At 37.1% G+C, this 21444-nt stretch overlaps 1 protein-coding gene across 1 annotated transcript; it reads left to right on the top strand.

Moving 5' to 3' along the window:
- Positions 1–321: 321 nt before the first annotated feature.
- cxcl12b (chemokine (C-X-C motif) ligand 12b (stromal cell-derived factor 1)) lies at positions 322–20718 on the top strand. Its single transcript, XM_041785188.1, has 4 exons — positions 322–483; positions 3637–3754; positions 12761–12844; positions 16222–20718. The coding sequence occupies exons 1-4, from the start codon at positions 417–419 to the stop codon at positions 16259–16261; spliced, it is 309 nt and encodes a 102-aa protein (XP_041641122.1). The 5' UTR covers positions 322–416; the 3' UTR covers positions 16262–20718.
- The last annotated feature ends 726 nt before the right edge of the window (positions 20719–21444 follow it).

The raw sequence follows: 21444 nt of genomic DNA, 5'->3' as shown, positions 1-21444 counted from the left end.
AGAAAGATGAAATAAATGTAAAGAAAATGGAAAAAGATGAAACACAAAAGAGGAAAGTCTGATAAATGGAGAGAAAGCGAGACAGAATTCCCCTCAGACTTTCTCCTTGAGTCCCAGCCAACACATTTAACAATCGAGGAAGTCTCTCCTACATCGCTGCTGCTGCTCCCCTTCCTCCCCTCCTCTCACCTCTTCTCCTCTCATGCTGGGACCCCCCTCCTCCCTTCTCCCTCCTCCCTCCTGAGAAAGTGGGACTCCCTCCCTCCCTCCTCCTCTTCCTCCTCACTCTCTCTCTCTCTACCATCTGAAGATTTAACACAGTGCAGAGTGGAGCTGGCGGTCTCAGTTGTGCCCTGGATTGTAACAGACACAGAGAGAGAGAGTGAGAGAGAGAGAGAGAGAGAGAGACCTCCACCATGGATGTCAAACTGCTGGCACTGACAGCTCTGCTGGTTGTGGCCACACATGTACCAACGTCTAACGGTAAGTCCAAGGGAAGCAGAATACCCAAGAGGAAAGTTTTAGAGGGGTCTAGTTTCATGATTTTGAGGAGTTTTCTCTGGTTTTAGATGCTGCAGGAGATGTTTTATTCTGAAGGATGGAGAAAATGTATTTTTGATGTTGAGATAAATTGTAATTCTTACCTACATTCAGTTACCATAAAAATGTATTAGAATAAGCATCTGAAACTTCAACAATGGTTCTTTGGATGAAAGCTACAGTTTTAGCATACTTGGTTGTTCTTTGTGGGTTAAATTAGCTGAAACTTCAATGGTTGAAAAGTTGAATTAGTTGCACAGAGAAGGATCCTGTTTTTACTTTGTTTGAGGAGAAGCTGCAACTTTTACAATCAACACCTTTCACTTCTTCTGTTTGACTTACTTTCCAGGTCTAAGACTCATAAATTTTAAAATTTTAGTTCACTGTTTAAGAAAAGTCAATCTATGGACTTAAAGAAAATAGTAGTCTGAAAAATGTAAGGAAATGTTAAGAGTTAGTCGGAGTTCTGGCCTTTTTTAAGGCAATTGATAGACATTTTACAGGCTTTTTTCTTGCCTCAGATGTATGGGAGAAAACAACATCTCAAAGATGATAAGTGTCTGAAAAATGTCAGGAAATGCAAAGAGTTATTCTGGCCTTCTATATGGCAGTTGATAAGGCATTTTTACCTGAAATGTCTCCATTAAGTCAGATTTTCTTTAGTTCACCATGAAAGAAAAGTCTGTCTTTGTGGACTTTTGCTCCAAGATATAAAGAGCCTTAATTTGTCAGGAAATGCTCAGAGTTACTCTGCATTCTGGCCTTCTTTAGGCAAATGATACAGCATTTTTCAGGCATTTTTCTTGCCTCAAATGTCTGCATTCAGTGTGATTTATTTTAGTTCCCTGTGGAAGAAAAGTCTGTCTTTGCAGACTCTGTCTTGAAGATGATAAGTGCCTGAAAATTGTCAGGAAATGCTTGGAGTTACACTGAATTCTGGCCTTTTTTTAAGGCAAATGATAAGGCAGTCTGGGGGGCACTGGTAGCCTAGTGGTTAAGTCCATGCGCCCCATGTACAGATGCAGGAGGCCCAGATTCAAATCCAGCCTGAGGCTTTCTTTCCTGTATGTCTTCCTTTGCTCTCTCTCCTGTAAGTTCCTCATTCTATATAAAACCCTGTCCCTTAATTTAAGGTATAACAGCCCAAAATGAAAAATGAAAATCTTGCACTGATAAGGCATTTAATAGAAAATAACCTGCAGATTAATAAATACTAGATTTATAGTTTCTTTTCATTTCACTATAATCCCTTATCTTCCTGACCTTGTAATAAAAGCTCAGTTCCTGTATTTTAAACCTGTGTATCATATGTGGAGTGAAACCTTTCATGAACCACAGGAGTGCTTCAGTTCCCACTGTGACCCCACATTAATCCTACCACATGTTCACCTTGGTGGGAGACACGCCGGGGTGTTGAGTCGCCTGGCCTGCGTTATGCTAAGCTTGTTGTTTCGGCCCCCAGCGAGACCCCTGCTTGCATATTAAAGAGTTAGCCCTAAATGTGTGTATTTGTCTTTTCCCTTTGCTTTCTTTTAATTAGTTTCTAATTAGGGATAAACAATGCGCTGCTGATAGAGCTGGATGCTCACTTGTGGCCTGGGTGATGCGTGCTGCATAATGATCCTGTAGTTTGCATGACAAAAAGGCTGGGACGGAGTGTGAGTCATTAGGCTGATATTAGTAAGGACTTAGCCATTTGTGGTGGGACATTTGGTGCAGCATCATAAGCATGAATATCACTGTGGAAACAGAGTGAAACTGTGTCAGTTACACCAGATGAAATCTATTTGGTTCATTTGTGTTTATACAGGCAGGAAGAGGCTGATCCAGAGAATGAGTTGTTGCAATTTGCTTTATATCTGCCAAATCTTTATCTGCTGGCTGACAGTATATGATCCAGTGAGAAACTGCAGCCTGGCTGAAGCATTTCCTCTTTTAAACTCTGAGTAATAGATGGCAAAGAGCATTAGAGCTATTAGGATGGATTCTCATCATGTTTTCCACGGGCATTTTTACAACCACCATCATTTCTTTGTGCATTTCAAACAAGCAAATAAGTCCAATCAGTTTATAATTGGGTGTACTCAGAGGTATTAGAGCTTTTGGGGTGCATTTGCAGACCTCCATGGAGGCACAGCAGTGATTTGTAATCATTTTAAGAATGTACTCGAGGTGATTTCCTCTGGGACGCTGATGCTGCCTGAGCCGCAGAGTGCTCTCTCTCATAAAAGGGGCAAATATTGGAAACTGAATGTAGAGGACCCTTCTCCTTTAGAGTGGCCCGGCTCAATGCTCCGGGAGTGAAAAGCTGAAATTCTGCATTTGTGTGTGAGACATTGGTCAGTTAATCTCTTTTTAATGAACATGTTGTTCGCAGCAATAGCGGGTAAACTCATACGTTCCCATACTTTGTTACAGTCGAACAAAGTGTAAAGTGTGAATTCAAAGCTCGTTACAGTCCATTAAACACACTTTTATTTTGTTATCTGAGGGACATGATGCGTTTAAATAAAAGTAAAATGCAGTAGAAGCTGCTGTGTTTGAAATCTGATCTGAATTTAAGCTGATGTAAAAACCTTAAAGCTTGTATGAACCAAAATAACTCCTTTGTGTTGCATGAAAAGTGAAATGCTTTAAATATTTTGAAGAAAAAGTAGGCAGTTTACTCCATCATACTCAGTTTTTCTGCTCCTTTAGCTAAATCAATTCATTACATTTCAACTACTCACAACAAAATGACATTAATGTTTTACAAACCTAATGAATGCGAATAAAACCACAATATTAAAGTGTTATTTTTATTCAAATCACCATAAATAATGCATTTTATGGCCTTCCCACAAGGAAGTCATAACTGTTGCAGTGTATGTTGGGTTTATGTGAGTAACAAGACTTAGATAAAGATTTGTACGTCTTTGATAAGGATGATTTTAGGTGGGAAATTTAACTTAATATTATAATGTGTTAAGTGTGCTTTGTTGGCTGATTTACATTTGTTGTTACACAGTACTGACAATCAATGTAATCATTTCTAAATGCTTCTTGACCTTTTATTTTAACACTGATACTAACTGATAAATATCCTTGTGTTTGCAGCAAAGCCCATTAGCCTGGTAGAGCGCTGCTGGTGTCGCTCCACCCTCAACACGGTTCCTCAGCGCTCCATCAAAGAGCTCAAGTTCCTCCACACACCCAACTGCCCCTTCCAAGTCATGTGAGTACATGCCAGTGACATTACTGAGCTGTTAAATGTAAAAAGAGTTGTACCGAAGTAAAGTTAGGGGATTGAATGTGTTTGTGATGACTGCAGCCTCATTCTAAAATGTTACAGCATCAGTCCGACTGTTTGGTTTGTGTCTGATCTTTGTTGAGAAGAGAAATGATCTAAAACAGTGGTTCTCAACTGGTGGGTCGGGACATAAAAACCTGTTTAAGTGAGTCGCGAATGTGTGCCATGAAAAAAAAGTCAGAAGTTAGAAAATCTATTCATCTTTGGGGGTTTTCTTGTGATGACAAGTAAATTTCATTTTTTCCCTGAACATTTCGACGTATTTACCTCCTTTTCCTGAATAACAAGCTGGTTTACCAAAGAAAGTCATGAAATTCTTTTAGAAATTGGAAAATGTCCAATGCTATCCTGGGAAAAAATGCAGTGAAATAAAATGTATACATACTTGTCCTTTTAAAACATGACACACAAGAAAAAGTGATACATTGCAGCCAAAAATGAACATAATTGTAATTATTAGTATAAATTGTAATTATTTTATTGTCTAAAATAAACTTAAACACAATTGTTCTCACCAAAAGTCCTGTGTATGAACTATTAAAAGTGTTTTATCATGATTGCAGTAAGTATGAGTAAACTTTATTTTAACAGCCTCAGAGCAGACGGCCCCACTTGAAATTCCTGGCTCTCCTCTTAGGGTGTCCCCGACCCCAGGTTGGGAACCAAGGCTCATAGTGACATTATCTTTAACTGAGTAAAACTGAGCTGTTTCCATTAGTAGGGATTTTTTATTTTGTCATGTGCCACTGTGATTGTTTATCTAATAAAAGCTGAGTGATAGTGGAGAGTCACTTTAATTGGCTTTGGCTGCAGATTATCTTCAAGGATGAGAGGCTTTAGGATGAATTATGAACCATTACTTTAAAAAAGAGCTAAATGAGAAAACTATGTATTGATTTATTTAATGAGGACTAATTCCTACACAAATAATCAATTCTGTTTAGAGATAGAAGATGTTGTTTTTGCCCATATCTGATATTCCATTACTAATATCAATATACAAATGTTGTCCAGACCAAAAACTTCAGTCCTTAAAGCACATTTTCAGGTCTCAGGATGAACACAGAAACAAGTGATAATTTTGTTGTCAAACTCTATGACTAAAAATGTTAGTCGACTACTTTTTCCCATGAGAAAGATGAAACTAAGAGTAGTTAAGAAATACAATCTTTGATGACTAAAACTCTGATGAGAAGTATATTTAGTTTTTACTAAGATAAATAAACAAGCCCAAAATGTAATTCCTTTTTAGTTGGACATTCAAAATCCACAATATTCCTCCTCTGTGGGTAAATCCAACGCATCTGTTACTCTTCTGCCTCTCAAGGACTCAAAACTAGAAAGGGTAGAAATACTAAAATAAAAAGACATTTAATCCATAAACTAAGACTGAAATTAAAAGTAGCTGACGAAAGTAACATGGACAGAAACAAAAACGCACTTTAACATTTAAGGAAAATGGATGAACAAAAAGATAGTCTTCACCAACTTTTTTGTACATACAGCTGATATATCAGTTGTAAATATTGAGGGATACAGATAGTGAACTTTATTTTTCTGTTGATTCGGATCAATCTGGTCGACGTGCCTTAAACTAAAGAAATAAATGAGTATGAATGACTCACTTCATGGTGAATTCAGCCAACCGGGGCCCCAGAAAGGGTGTGTTTCTGCAGATATTCAATTCTCTGATTAAAGGCGCTCAAACATTAGCGCTCCTTGATTTATATCAGATTATTCTGATGATTGCACAATTTTCTTCTAACCCTTTGGACTTTCAGTTAAACACCTGGTGCTTCGTCATCCTTGGTTTTAACGGTTTTACCTTCTACATTTCAGTACTCTTTCTTTCACTAGCATTGGTTTATGAAACAATAAAGCATGGAGTGGATCCATTAAGATTAGAAGTGTTAAGTATGGTGTAAATATCCTTCAATTCTTCCTTTAATGAGCGACCTGAGTTTAAAACAACACTGTCGCTCAGAGAGAGGAAAGCAGCTCCAGGGGCCATTTATGTTTAGCAAAGGAAGCAATAATTAAGGGTCAAAGTGATTACCTTTGTATTCATTCTGACCCCTGCGTCCTTTTCTTTTTTTTTCTTCTTTAAAACATTTTCTGCCTTAAACTGCCCGGCAACATGGTGGATAATGTGACCAGCCTGGAACATATTAACTAAGACGCTTCATTCATTTGTTTGCAATAGAAAACAGGATGGCAGAAGCCTTGCAGCCAAAAGGCTAAATAGCCGAGGGGCTTCAGCCAAATAAAGGGGGGAGGAGGGGGTGTAATGGGTGTTGGGAGAAGGGGTGAATCAATGGCAAAAGGTCAGAGAGGATACACGGACACAAACTCCCTCCAAAAATCTGCCACGGGAGTCAAGAAGTCATTCAGACGAGCTGCTCCAATATCTTTATCGAGGGCGGATGAAAGAGAGCCAGCCCCACTAGACCCCCTCTCTCCCCCTCCTCCATTAACAGGCTGTTGGTATTAACTTGCTGTGAAGTAATTACTACCTGCTGCTCCAGGAACTCTGGCCCTCCAAATTCCAGCCAAGTCAATTAGGATTTGAGGCTCTCGGTGGGTCATCCAGACAAGCAGACAGATAAACAGGATGAGGGGAGACACATGAAAACAACACGCAGCGCCCGAGCCCATGAGCCGACCACCCCCGATCAAATAAAAGAGGAGGGAGAAGAAGAGGGACATCCTCAGAGGAAAAGCAAACACAGATCCAGTTACTGAGCTGTTGGCCTCCTGACTCACATGTTAGTTTGAAGGATTTAAGGACTGATGCTCCTGATGCTCCTTTTAAGTGCAGGGCCATTTGCTTGTGTGTGCATGTAAATGGGGTGAGCAAAAGGGGAGGTGGAGTATTAAAGGGGTAACACAAGCAGTAGAGAATCAGACAGCAGAGAGGAGGATTGGCTTTAATTTGCAGCATCGTGTGATGGAGAGATGAGGGAGGAGAAAAAGTAGACACCTCTCAGGTTGTTAAGTCTCATACGCGACCTTTTGCCACCGAGGTGTGAGCTCTGCATGTTTGGACAAGGAAGAGACCCCGTCGCCCGCCCCTCCTCAGCAGATCTGAGAGCAGCAGCAGTGTCTGATAACAGGACAAATCCTCTCCTAAATATTTGGATCAGCTCTCCATCATCAGACCAGATAACACAAAGGAGCTGCTCATCCCAAATCCCTGCAGCTCCTGCTCTAACCGTCCACTCTAAATAAAGTCTGTGCTATTAGTGGACACCTTCAGAAATATCTAAGTGAGGGATCAGTTTTCTTCCAGAGATTTTTAGTGTTAGTTAGTTTTTATGGAAAAGATAGTTTCAAAAATGCAGATTTTTTTTCTTTTTTAGACGAAGTTTTCTCTTACAAAATTGTGGATTTTTTTTGTTTTTGCTATGTCAATAGATTGGACCTCTTTAGAGGCTGTGTTGACTTTGAAAACAACAGTTACAAATCTTTACTGTAAATTTATAAATAATAGAAACTTTTTTATATATCACCACTGTCTTTATTCAGACTGCGCCGTGTCAGTATTTGACTTCATATTGGTCAACCAGCATTTCAAAATAAAAGCACCTGGGGCAGAAATGGGCATTTTGGGTAATTATTCAATAAGTTCACTGCAGTGTTAATTTTCACTGCTATTTTGTCTTTAAAATAAAATGCCTTTTAGTTTTTGTCACATTTGAGTATTTTTCATTCTTGAAAGTTTAAGTTTAAAAAAAAGCATTACATTTTAGTATTTACTTTCAGTCAGAACAGTTACTGTATGTTTGAACTACTTTTATTAGTCGTATTGTAAAATCAATATTCACCTCCTAGGACCCTGTGTGCACATCTGAGGACATTGTTCCAAGTACATTTTTCTACAACATTGTAATAAATTCAGCAATTAGAATTTAGAGATAATTGACAAGAATTTCCTTAAAAGATTAACTAATTTACTTTGAAGTTTTCAGGATTTTTTTTTTTATTGTGAATATATTTGTATGTTTTGAAGAGCTTGGGTAGAGAAGTTTGGATAATAGACATTATGTGGTATTCTTTAAGGGCTTTATGAATTTCACAGAAATTTCTGGTCATGTCTTAGAAATTATACAGAGATTTTTTTTTTTTTTTTTACATTTGTGAATTTCTTATTACTTTAAAGCAAAATTTCCAGAACTTTAAGCGAAAATTTAGTTCAAAGCTGGCCTTAAGTTCTTGTGGCCCATCACCAGAAAAAGGTTTGTAATGTTTCTGAACTGACTGACAGCATTTCTTACTGACTGACAATCCCTCTAACAACTGCTCGACACAGCTTTGAACATCTTTCACAGACTTTCTTTCTCTCTCGTCCATGGTGGCTTTAAATGTGATACAACTGTATGTAAGTAACAGATGTGATGTTTACAGAAACCAAATTTACTTTACAAACAAATAAGGTCAATAATTAACGTTCGCTTAGAAAATATATGTCTAGCTTCAATGATAAAGAAACCGCAAATTCATCTGTAACCTAAAGATCACAAGGAACAGATTAAAAGCAAATATTTTTATTTTTCTGTCTTTTTATTGCAGATTGATAAAATACTATAGAAAAGGACAGAATGTATTTTTCTGTTTAAAATGTGCTCTGCTTTGTTATGAAAAAATAACAAGAATTCTCACACTCAGCCACATACACATGCTGATCCACTAATACAAAAAAATATTTAAAAAAAAGGGTTAATAACAAAACAAAGCCAAGAAAAAACAAGAAAAATTGCAATTAAAAGGTTAAAGTTGTAAATTGTGTGTTATGCATCTAATTTTACTTGTGAAATGTTACAGTGGATAAAAGTGCTCATCAAATGTTATTTAGCATGCTTTTAAATAGATTAAATGTTATAAAACCACTAAAAAATTGCACAATAAATTCTGAGTATTATTGTTAAATAAATGTTTGTGTATCATCAGTAAATGATATGTTGTAAATTGAATACTGTGCACCATGCTCATGCTGTCTGCTGTAAGTCTTGGAGTATTCATTATTCATTTTTCAGTGTTAAACTAAAGAAGGGTGCCCTGATCTACTTTAACTCTTTTATGTGACCTACATTGAATTACCAGAGCTGGAGACAAACACGCTCATTATAAAAAAAATTGTCTACAATAACAGATAAATCACACCTAAAAATCATCTTATTATTATAAAAAGGAATCCTGTGAACAGCCTAAAAAGCAAATTTAAAAAACCTGACAAATGACACTTTTTACATTTTTAACAGAAATTCCCATTATACGTTAAACCCACTTTAAAGATGCTGTTTAAACTTCCCTTCACAAAACTGTCAATTAAAGAGCGTTAGCTGTTTTTACATACTTTAGTATAAATAAAGCAGGTATAAATGTTTGTCAAATAATGGCATAAATGTTTCTTTCAGGTTTCAAGTCTGAAATATAAACTTTTTAACATAACTTTGTAGTAAAGATCTCTCATGACACATTCTTGCCCATGCAAACACTCCCTCATGTCAGCATGAACATGTTCACCGTACAGGCCGTTGTAAAGCCGTACAGTCCGTGTGATCACATGTGAGCTTGGAGCTGTCCCTGAGTGAAAACAGAGCGCTGATTTTTCACTACAAACCGCAGGCTGACACTCTCCTCTGTGCTTTAATCCTCAGGATGGACGTGTTGTTGGATCTGCAGAGGTTTTCGGAGATTAGCCGAGGTGTTTCTGAGCTCAGCCTTTCTTAAATATATCACATGCCAATCTGACACAATGAGCTCATTTTAACATACAGGCTTTTTCACCAGGGACTGAACCATAACTAGGGCAGATATTTTTTTTTATGTTAAAGTCAGCACCACCCGGGTGGTTATTTACTCCTGACATCGAGGTGACACTTGTTTGAGGTACAGCCCTCTGCTCTAAACCAGAAAGTGTTTTGAGAGGTTTAGTTGAAGTCATTTCAGAGATAAACTTGACATTACTGTGGTAAATTAGTCTTTAAGCAGCTTAAGTTAAAGGTAAGTTTATGTTGTTGTTTGACTTCAGTTCTTACACCTACCAGTCACACACACAGTCTGTGTAGCTCCTCAGGGTGTTATCAGCCTTACGGCACATTTAGGTTTAAAGGGCCATGCCAGTGGTTTGTGTGTTAAAGTTTAATCACTGTAAATTGCCCAAATTGTACATTTCTGCTCCTCATTATCCAAATGAAAGGTTGCCAGGGGCTTTATATTTTTCCTCTCTGTTCTTTCCTTTTACGTTTACATCGAATGAAGAAAGTTGCAGTTTCAGAGTCCTAGGTAGGAATTTCTCACATTGACATTTAACCTTTATTTTAGTTTGTAGTATATAGCTATATTCTGTGAAGAAGCATGCAATCTGAAATGGTGTTACTGCTATGCATTTATCTCCCAAATATTCCATCATAACTATATCACTCTAAAAATAAGATTTAAAAAAGAAGGTGGTTGTTTGCTGTGACTGATCACATGTATTGTACAAGCTGCAGGTTTTTCCATGTTGATATAAGGTAGTCTGGCATTAGTTAGAGCTGTTGGCTCTCTCTGCACATGGAAAACCAGCCAACAGAGGTCTCTGCCTGGGAGATCTTTTGCAACTTTGAGAGCTTTAGGTGGGAGACAACATAATGTGAGGAAAAGCGTGACAGGTTGGGTAATGAAAGGTTTATGAGCCTGGTTATTGCTGCTAAGAGTGGCCTTCCTGGTCTGCTCCCAGTGCAGAAAGGCCACTATTAACAGCTTTTCTCCCCCATTATGTGAAATAAATTGTTGAGCAGAGTCCTCAATTCAAAAGAAGTGTAAGCCAGGGACATGACATGCATATTTTTGTGTCCAAATCAATTTTTTCCTTTTGAAAAAGTTAATCAGTCCATGGCTTTAACCAATTTGTCCTATGAAACCTACTTTATCTCAAGCCCTAAAAATATAAGGGGGTGCGAGCATCTGAGTAATGAACAGATCATTGAAAATATCAAACATGTGATTTTTATTGTGAGAAACTCAAATTGGAATACTTTGGGATAAATTTATGGTTGAAATCTTTGAAACAAACAAATGTTATAAGAACTTACCAACACAAAGTTTTTGAAAAGAAATCATTTGAATTTGGAAGTTCTTAAATGTCAGGGTGGCGCAATTTTAATTATGATAGAGATGAGCAGCAGTGGTCTTTACTTGTCATATTTTGTTACTGATTTGATAGACAGCCCCCTAGCTACAAACTTACACACATTGTGTTCAGGCCCTGCAAAAACTCAAATTTTAGCAAGTGTTTGTTACTGATTTACTGTCAAAAACATTCATTTCACTCATTTCAGCCACATTCACCTTAAAAGTTCAGATAATCATTTTGTTTTTAGTAAGGTTGTCAGGATTAATTGCATTAATTGTGATTAACTATAATCCACAATTACTGCACCATTCTAGCCAGGTCAGCATTTCACCGCAGCCACAGTGATGTGAAATAAGTCCAGCACTGCTCCTTCATGTCATAGCTCAGTGGACAAGTCAAAAGTCATGTTTTGTTATCAAACATTTACCTTGTTAATATTCACTTATTTCCTTTATACTCCATACCAAGTTCCTTTTTCCATGGTAAAGGTCATGTTAAAATCTTCAACCTACCTATAAAAGCAGGTCTGTATCAAAACTAAAAATCTCTTACCCTGAGTAGAAAATCCAAAATGACACAAAGTAGTTCAAATGCAAAATAGTGACATTTTTAAAAGCTATGAATAGGGTATGATTAATCACAGTTAACTACAGAAATCAAGAGATTAATTGCAATGAAGTTTTTAAATCTTTTGACAGCTCTAGTTTTAAGATATAGAATGGAGAAAACACCAGAATTAAATGTGGCTGAATTTTAATTGTAAGGCTCTTAAATTCAGATCTTTGCATTATTACAAGAAACTACATGAGGACTTGCCAGTTGAATGCGGCTTATGTTACGTGGAATGAGATCTTTTTTTACCAGAAACTAAACTAATACACTCTCTAAGATTTGGGTTTTTGCATTTAAATCAGAACACAGCCATATCTGAACACACAACACGCACATTTCTATGTTAAGTTAGTCTTAACCTTTCTGGGGAGCAGCTCTACTCCATGATCATCATGAAAATACCCTCCTTAAAACTGCAGACTTTGCCTGAGTAAGACTGTGCTCATATATTTTTCACAGTATTTGGTTTCTTGAAGAATCTTTACAAGACAAAATTTCCTTGAGCTAACAGAGAGATTGTTAAAGTTTGCTTGACCACACAGAGAACAGATGCAGTCTTTATGTGGCAGAGCTAGACCACGTTTTCAGCTGCTAAAGAGGTCCAGAGGGACAAAGATTCAAAGAACAAGACCTTAAAGAAGGATTTATTACTTCTGATATCATATTACATTAAAATAGCTCTTTATTTTTGCTACTCTCTTTTATAACAGTTAAAATTGGATTGTTTTATCTGTGTGTGCTCTGTCTCTAGTTCATTCTTGTTTATCCTTGGGGTTAATTTGAGCAAAGCATGTCTGTAAACCAAGCTCTTGTTTTCCTTTTGCCTCTAAACTCAACATTCATGTTCAGTTTGTGTGACTACTTCCTGTTAAAATAATAAAGTGGCTTTAAAACCATGCTTTGTGAGGTTGGTGTGTATTCTATGAGATTGTGTTGTTGTGTAAACCACAGACATGTGTGATTATGCTTTTTGGCTAGCTTCACTGTCTCCACTAAAAAAATCCTAAACTGAAGAGATATGGAGTCAAAGTGTTAATCTTTGAAAAACTGCATCCCTACAACAAACTTAAACTGTGCATTGAATCTAAGAAAGACAAGATGATAATTAAAACTCTCTGTAAAGTAAGATTGTTGCACAAAAACATGCAAGTGGACTTGAACAGTGGTGCATAGCTTCTTAAATTTTACTGTTTTTCCCACAGTGCCAAACTGAAGAACAACAGGGAGGTTTGCATCAACCCGGAGACCAAGTGGCTTCAGCAGTACTTAAAGAACGCCATCAACAAGTAAGAAAAAGTCCTCCTCACCCTTTCTCATCACTGACAGCGATCAAAATGAAATACTGCTCTCCTCTCTGCTGAGCTCAGAGCCGACAGAGAAGAAATAAACCAACTAAACGAATGTCTTTTTCTCCGTTTCCTGCTGACAGTTTCTCTCTGAGCTCACTGACATGGTTGATGTAAGGAGCTGACTTATTATCTGTGAAATAATTAGCAGCGAGTAAGAGGAGAGATAAATCTGTCACTGCTCTGTCTGCTTCCTTCTTTCTCATAAACTCTGAGGCTTCAGCTGTACAAAAGAGTATCGCCATATTTACCTTCACAGCAGAATGTATTTGTGTTTTTTATTTTCTAGCATCACTGAGAGACATTTCCCTCATAAATCTATGATGTCACTCACACAAATGCTAATGTCATCTGGGTTTTGGTGCAGCATAGTAAGAAAAAAAGAAATCAATGCAGGAGCTGGTTGAGTTTTTTAATGAGCTCTGCAGTGAAAATGTGTGCATTTCTCATCAAAAAATGTTCCCAGCATGTCTGGTGGTGATTATCAGCAGGCTGCACGTCTGTGTCTTAAAACACCGTAAACACTCAAAGCACAATGTGAAAACAAACCCTTAAGAGATTTCTGAGGGTTTATGAGGTATTGTTAATTGTGTTTGTTAAAGACCTGCATGAATGTAGACTTAACCTTGGCGTCATCACCATCATTCAGACTGGAATGTAAACAACAACAGAGTATGGAATGAATGCAGACATGACCTCCCCTTACTGCACACTTCCTATATATTAAGCCAGGATTTTCCATTTAGAGCTAATTAACACTGCAGAAAGTCTGAGCTAAACAAGTGTGTTTATCTCATTTCTAATCATAAATATCTAATTATACTTATTTTAGTAAGCAAACGAGTCTGGAAAAACACTTTTTAGATGCGAAAGGGACCAACTTTGACCTGTATTGCTTTGAGTAGGCTAAGTTAAAAAAAAAAATCTGCCAATTAGGCAAACGAATTGAGAACGTTCTGGCTTCAGACCGTAATTTAGAGCCTGCCTCTCTCAGACTGTTACTGTGAGACACTGCCCTGTCAGAATGCACCACAAAACTTTCAGAATAAGAACCTATTAAACTTTGAGTTGTTTCCAGAAGGATACCAAAAGCTTGTTCCATAAGAAAACATTCTAAGTAGCTACATAAGCTGCACAAGCTACATAGATTGTAGCTTATGTAACTAAAGCTCACAGAGCTCATGGATATTTAGGCCTTTGTGAACATAAGTATGAAGCTAACATTAGTTACATTGGCTATGTAAGATACGTAGCTACATTATCTACGCAGCTTTGGTAGCTATGTTAGTTTTAGCTACTTTTGCTAAATCTCACATTGCTAAAGCTAACCTAGCTACATTTGCTGACAAAGGAATTTTAACTACGTAGCTAGCATAACTATGTTAGCTTTAGCTAAAGCTAAGAAAGATAAAGTGAGCCACCATAAACATATCTACCTCTAAAACATATCTATACATAATTTACCCCAGGATACACTTCTGAGCATCTTCTCTGTTTTAATGTTGCTTTGTCTGCTATGTTTTCACTGTGGTTATTTCATGAATGTAGCTGTTAATCTCCAAACTAAAGACTCGTGTAGCATTTAGAGAGGTGTATTTCACACATCTGGAGAAATAAATAAAAGGGAAAAAATAGGAGATAGGAGAAATATCATTAAAAAAATATCACCAGTACTGTCAAGACAGTATTTTATTCAAAAGAAATTAACTGAAAAACTAAGGGAGCTTGGAGTGCAGTTTTGTTGACTCCTTGATTCAAAATAACAATTAAGCGGTGGAGGTGGGCAGATCTGAGCAGCACATCTCAGCCTTTAAAGCAATAGCCAATGTTTTAATGGCTACAAAAAATATATATATATCATTCTGTTGTTTCAGTTCGGCCATGGCGGTCACCATAATAAGACACGCATCATTACCTTTACAAAACTAAGAACTTCTCATCTTGAAATCTGTTGGAAATATTCAAGTTAGTGTAAATGCTCAACTAGAAATATATATAAAGACGTCATTATTTTTAATTTGACATTTCAGTGTGACAGTTCTGCATATAGTGCCTTCAAATCAGATGTTTATCTCTGACTCATAAGAAGTGTTATTAGACACTTTAACTGGAAATAAGGGGGGTTTGCACATGAATATTCAGCCAAAAATGTCAACTGAGAAGAAGCCTGGTCTGAAGACTCTCCACCTGCAATCATTCTGAGATAACTGAAAGATTTTGTACTCTGAGTGGTGCCTGCTCAGCGTGGGAACATAGTTTAGTGCGATAAGTATGTTTTATTTTGTAGGAGCTCACAATTGTAGTCATGAATAAATTGAGGGTGAGTTACTTTAGAAATTCCACCTTAGATATCAGAGAAATCCATAAAACACACTCTGCCTTTAAGCAGACAGCATGTGCGTGTAAAGTGACGTGTGTCCAGTCTTCACATAAAAGGAAGTCACGGCTTGAATAGTTCTCATTTTAAACTTGTAAATATTTTTTTTCTCTTTGCTGAGTATGAGCACAGCTGCTCTCTGTCAGTGTCACCCTCTCTCATGTTGAACTACAGTTACACATAAACTACATTTATGTGCTACATGCTCACCCATCGGGACCGTTTGCCAACACCTGAGGCCCTTCACATGTCCCGTCGTCTGTAATATGAGTGACTCTTTTTATCAGAGTTCTTCTGCCCATTTATATCTTCTGCTGAAAAAAAAAACAGATATGTGGACATTTTCAACATGTTAACCCGTGAACTAGGGCTGTCAAAAGATCACCATTTCTAATCACAAATAATCTCAGAATTTCTGTAGTCAATCCTAACTATTTTAAATTCAAACATTTTTGTGTCATTTTGGATTTTTCTACTCTCTGAAACTAGACTGAAAAGACTGAAAAGAAAATAGAGGAACAGAAAAATGTAAATGATTGATAACACAAAGTGAAAATGACTTTTGGATTGTCCACTTAGCTATTGGAGGGTTTTAAAGTGAAATGAGACATTAAGGAGCAGTGGTGGACTTAAACCAAAGTGTGTTAAATGAGACAATAAGGATGCACTTTAAAAAAAAATCAATGCACTTATTATAGAGAGCAGTTTATCCCAGTTAATTACAATTGATGCCTAGTTAGATTTAAACTAGAAATGTGTAACAACAGAGTAAAAATTACAAATTTTTATTGACATTTAAGAGAAAAAAAATTAACATATTGTAGCTTCAGGATTAAGCTTGCATTTTGACAGTCCTACTGAGAATCTTTCCAGTAAAATCAAGTTCTACAAAAGTGCAGAAATGATCGTCTGCAATTACTCTTCCTGAATTTCTCCTTAGGGTGAAGAAATCCAGAAGACGCAGCAACAAGAAGATCTGACTGTGAGGAGAGACGTGTATGCCGTCTGACCTGGAGTCCCTGGGTGGAGCCTGTACACCTCCCTGTCACTGCTATGGATGTTATTAAACACGCTGTATGTACCCGTCCACCGCTCTGGACCACCTGCAAAACCAGCACTTCACCATCCACAGCGCCACCACTGAACCCTCTGGACCCCCTCTTCTCCACGTTAGCACTGTGCAGTCATTCCTCTGAATGACGGATCACATGTTAACATCATATAAACATGAATGTGTATGTGAGCGCTGGGTGAGAGACATGCGTGTGTGAGACTGTGTTTTGAATGTGGTTGTAAATGGTATTTTCAGACTTCACTTTGCTATAAAAGATTGATCTGAGCTTTCCTTTAAACACGTACGGCTTTGAGGGAAATGCTGCCTTCACTTCCTGTCAAATTAACTGTAAATATGAGCTGCTGAAACATCCACATGAGCCCCTGAGGAGGAAGTTTTTGGCCAGTTATGTGTAAATCACCTTAATGTGGTTTTGTGATCTGAAGAAGTGTTTTATTTACACACGGTAAACTCTGAGAGAATTTGCCCGCACATAAAACCATCAGATTTAGTTTTATAAAGTTAGAACAGTTTCCACTTTAAGAGCTTTATAAAGACATTCACTCTGCTTTTAATGTTTGATTTTAAATGTTCAGGATGTAACAGGTAAAACAAAGCAGGACTGATCTAAAGGGTCCCAAGCAGGGACCAATCAGGGCTTGGCGCCACTATAATAGCGCCTTTAAACACACAGAAGCTCACATACACTGCTAAGGAACCTGCACTGATCTGATGGTGCTATATATTCAGAATAAGGGATCTGATTTATGAGCATGATTTTATTTCTCTGTTTCTTTATGAGCTCTATGTCTTATCTGAAACACAATTATGTTTTTATAAGTCACAAAGTATGTAAAGCGCTGTTGTTGAAGTCTATTATAGAAAATGAGTTGAGGAGCTGATGTAGTTCTAAGGCCACACTGGTTTAAAAAGTAATAGCAGTGGAATAAAACACCCATAAATGCAGCCTTTTGTTGATTCTATATATCACAATACACAGACCAAATATTTATGATGTAAGACATGAGGGAAAAACTCAGAAACATGGCTGTTTATATCATTTACTGTTATAAAAATTCTGAAAATCATCATAATTAACTGTAAAAATGTTTATAACGGGCACAGTATTTTTATAGCAGCATGGTCCTCAGTAGGGATGGAAAGCTAATAAATGCTCCTATAAAACAACTGAGATATTAACGTTACAAAGGGAAGGTTAAAGGTGGCAAAAACACAGTTTTACATGTTTTTATTTTAATATATATTTGAGCCACTTTATAACCAGATGTGTCTTTAAATGTCATTGTTTTATGTTTATATTGAGTATAATCTCACTAATGATTTTAATGCAAAGTACAGCAGGCAGAAGCTACTAAATGAAGGCTACTCCTTAACATGTGAGAAACAGTATTACACTTCATTTGTGAGGTTTCCTGCATTTTTACACATGCTGTTTGTCTATAGCCTTTACACACACTTACTACTGAAGAGACTGAAAATTTATAGAAGATTTCAGACAGGCTGCAATGAAGAGTGAAACTTAAAAAATTAAATGATAAAAGTGGAGGTGATAAAAAAAAACGTGAATTGAATTATGAAGGAAAGCATTTGAATTAAAAAATGAAGTGACAAATTATAGTTTGAATTGCTTAATTTAAGGTTGATTTGATGAAAACTGTTGCAATGTGTTGAAACTAGTGGCAAAATGTATTATATAATTTTATGTTGCCAGCTGCTGTAGTCTGATCACTGCAGGTCAGGAGGCGTCTGTGCTTTCTGGCTTAATTTACCTGGCTGAGCCTGGAGCTTCTTAACTCTGAAAAAAATGGAAAAAATGTCCTTTCAAAGTCAAAATTTGTGAACAGTAAATTTAAATAATCACCAACATCAGTTTTTCGCCTGAAGAATTCCCTAAAGGTAATCAAGCAATGAAATAGTACTCAAAAGTCTCTAAAAACTCTCCATCATTGCTTTGAAGATTGAGACATTTGGGTGCAGAGTTAATGTGGAAAGTTTTTCAAGCTGGGACTCCCGATTGCAATTCATAAAAGGTGACACAAAAATGGCACGATGTGTAGATGATAATAGATGGAACTCAGAAACATTGCATGCTGTCAATGTTAAAGCAGAACTCACAAAAAGGACATGCTGCAGATGATAAAAGGTGGAATAATCAGTTAATGGCAAATGATGAAAGAAAAACAATCAAAATGACACAATTTGTCATTATTTTAATCAAATTGCAACATTTCTTATAAATCAACCTCAAATTAATCATTTTTTTAATTCAAATGCTTTTTCATCACTTCATAATTCAAGTCACATGAGTTTTTATCACCTCCATTTCTATCAGTCTGTTTTTGTTTACTTCACTGTTTATTGGCTGCCCCTGAAATCCTCCAGAGTTGCCTCTTACTGCCTGATTCACAGCATAGTAGTTTTCCCTATCCGTGGGTTAGAGACATGACGGAGATAAAAGACGCCATGATGTTGGATTAAGCGAGAGAATTAGACAATAAAATGACTATTTTTGCATCTGTTAGTAATTTGTGGAATTGGATGTGTTCACAGTTTAAACAAACTGTGAATAAATCCTCATTACATGCATGAATATTGCACTGGTCACTCCCTATTCTTCGTGATATAAATTTCAGATCCCTCAGCTGCTCCTTTAGAGTGAGTTTGCCTTCTTATTTCCTGTTCAGCTCACCTTGACCTTGAAGGGGCGTGCAGGAAAAATAGTGGGTAAACCTGTGGTGTTAAACTGAGCCATCTGACACACAGGTCGCCTCATAATTTTCAGATTTTTTTTTTCCAAATGCATGGAACAGTATTTGCAATGGTTTGATTGCTAATTTGTTACACAGTATGCCAACCATTTTCTTTTTATTGTGGATGCAAGAAAAGGTCCTCATGTTGTGTTTTCCTCCCTGCCGTCTCCTAACAACCAGTCAAAGATCGAACAAAGGTGACCTGAATGAAATCTGTGAAATCCAACACAGGGACTGAGAACAAAAGCTGCTGTCATGGTGTTGGAGCCACAAGTTGCCCTGTTCAAAGCTTTGATTTGATTTTTGAACAGTATGCCTGAAGTTGATGTACGATGTGTCAGAAGGAGCAGTGAGCCAAATAGAAAAAAAAAAAAAAAAAAAAAAAAAAACTTAGTGAGGAGATCCAAAATGACCAACATGTGCTTTCAATCAGGACACTCCCAGCAGCCCACAGGCTTTCTGTTCACTTTCACTCAACCGTTGCCATGCTGCTAAATTACAACACAGCTTTCTCCCCCTGAAATTGTCCTGGAAATCCTGGTGTTTCAGTCATTGTTGTGGTCTTTTATAATTTGACATGATGTATTCGCTGAGTGCCTGATCACAGGTGACGATCAGATCTGTGAGACTCTAATAAATGAACAGGATCATTGCACTATTATCCTGGGTAATAATGCAATGCTGCTGATTCCCCATGAATTTAAAATAAGTAAATGGACCTTAATCATATGGTATTTAGCTGTTTCATTTAACACATTACTAAATTAACTAAAATTCTGCAGTTTTCTGATGGACTGGCATGAGAAACTGATGCCTTAATTTCACAGAATTTATAGGAAAACCCAACCCTCAAGTCTTGTAACTGCAGTTACCTCTGATAGGCTGTTTTTATTTAACTTTCTGACTATAATATGGTAGTCTCGATAACAAAATCACATTTTTAGTTTCTTTTTTGCCATTGTTTTCAAAGGAAATTTTAATTTGCCATCATTGTGATGATCATTGTGAACAAGATAACTTTCCACTGTGTAAAAAAGTAATGTTTTCACCTTCAGTCTCATTCTACTTTCTTGTTAGAGTCACATCTATTACACGTCAGTGATCTTTGTCATAAAAGACATGCTTTAAAAAGGCGGTTCAGGCCTTAAAAGAACAGTGGGGAAAGAGTAATTATTTATGTAAAAGGTCTTGTTTGCAAATTAATTTCAGACTTTCATTGCAGCTTTGATTTCCTCACAGTAGCTTTGAAGATGAGGAACATTCAACTTTTATGGTGCCACTGTCACTGCTGTGAATATTTAGTTTGATTAAAATAGTTCAGATATAGAATCCTTTATCGTCATACCAACTGTGTTTTTTTGGCAGGTTTCTTTTTGTATCATTTGGACCAAATACACTTAAAAGTGTGAGAAGAAATAAGTCAAAGTGGGTGCATATGTTTCTACCCCGACAGAATGTGAAAAAAGTTTTGTTTAGGCAGCTCCTGACGCATATTCTTCATATACATGAGATGTATTACTCTCTGTATTGTCACTGTTTGTAAACAAGAAGGCAATATTTTTTAAAGCTATGATACTCAAGCCATTTTTCAATAAAGTCATATGAAAATAAATCAGTTTTGCCTGTGTGTCCTCAGTCATATCATATTTTTCATTAATTCATTCACTGAGTGTGTCTGAAGTGATTGTTATATAAAGACACCTGTGTCTGGAAGTTCCAGTCACAGGTTAATCAGTATTCCTGGCTACCATTACACAATAAAGACACAAGAACACTCCAAACAACTTAGTGGAAAGGTTACTGAAAAGTTTAAGTTAGAGGATGGATACAAAAAAACTGAACATCCCCCAGAGTTCAGTTAAATCCATCATCAAAGAAATGGAAGAAATATGGCACATCTGTAAATCTGCCTAGATCAGGCTGTCCTCACAAACTGAGTGACCGTGCAAGAAGGCAACTAGTGAGAGAGGCCACCAGACACCTGTGACTACTCTGAAGGAGTTACACGCTTCAGCAGCTGAGACAGAGAGACTCTGAATACAACAACTGTTGGTTCTTCACCAGCCAGTTTTACGTGGGTGGCATGTTGAAGAAAAATCATATAAAATCTCAACTAGAGAGGAGAGAAGACTCCATGGTCAACTGGAAGAAAATCATCCGGTCAGATGAGACCAAAATGGTGCATTTTGGCCATAGTGTAACAGAATCCCAACTGTGCTTCATAGTGGTGGCAGCATCATGCTTTGGGGATGCTTCTCAGCAGGCGGCCTCGGAAGGCTTGTGAAGGTAGAGGATAAAATGAATGCAGCAAAATATAGGATAAACCTTAAGGGCAATC

Source organism: Cheilinus undulatus, linkage group 4 (assembly GCF_018320785.1).
Source record: "Cheilinus undulatus linkage group 4, ASM1832078v1, whole genome shotgun sequence".
NCBI lineage: Eukaryota > Metazoa > Chordata > Actinopteri > Labriformes > Labridae > Cheilinus > Cheilinus undulatus.
This window is presented reverse-complemented; position numbering and strand designations above follow the sequence as displayed.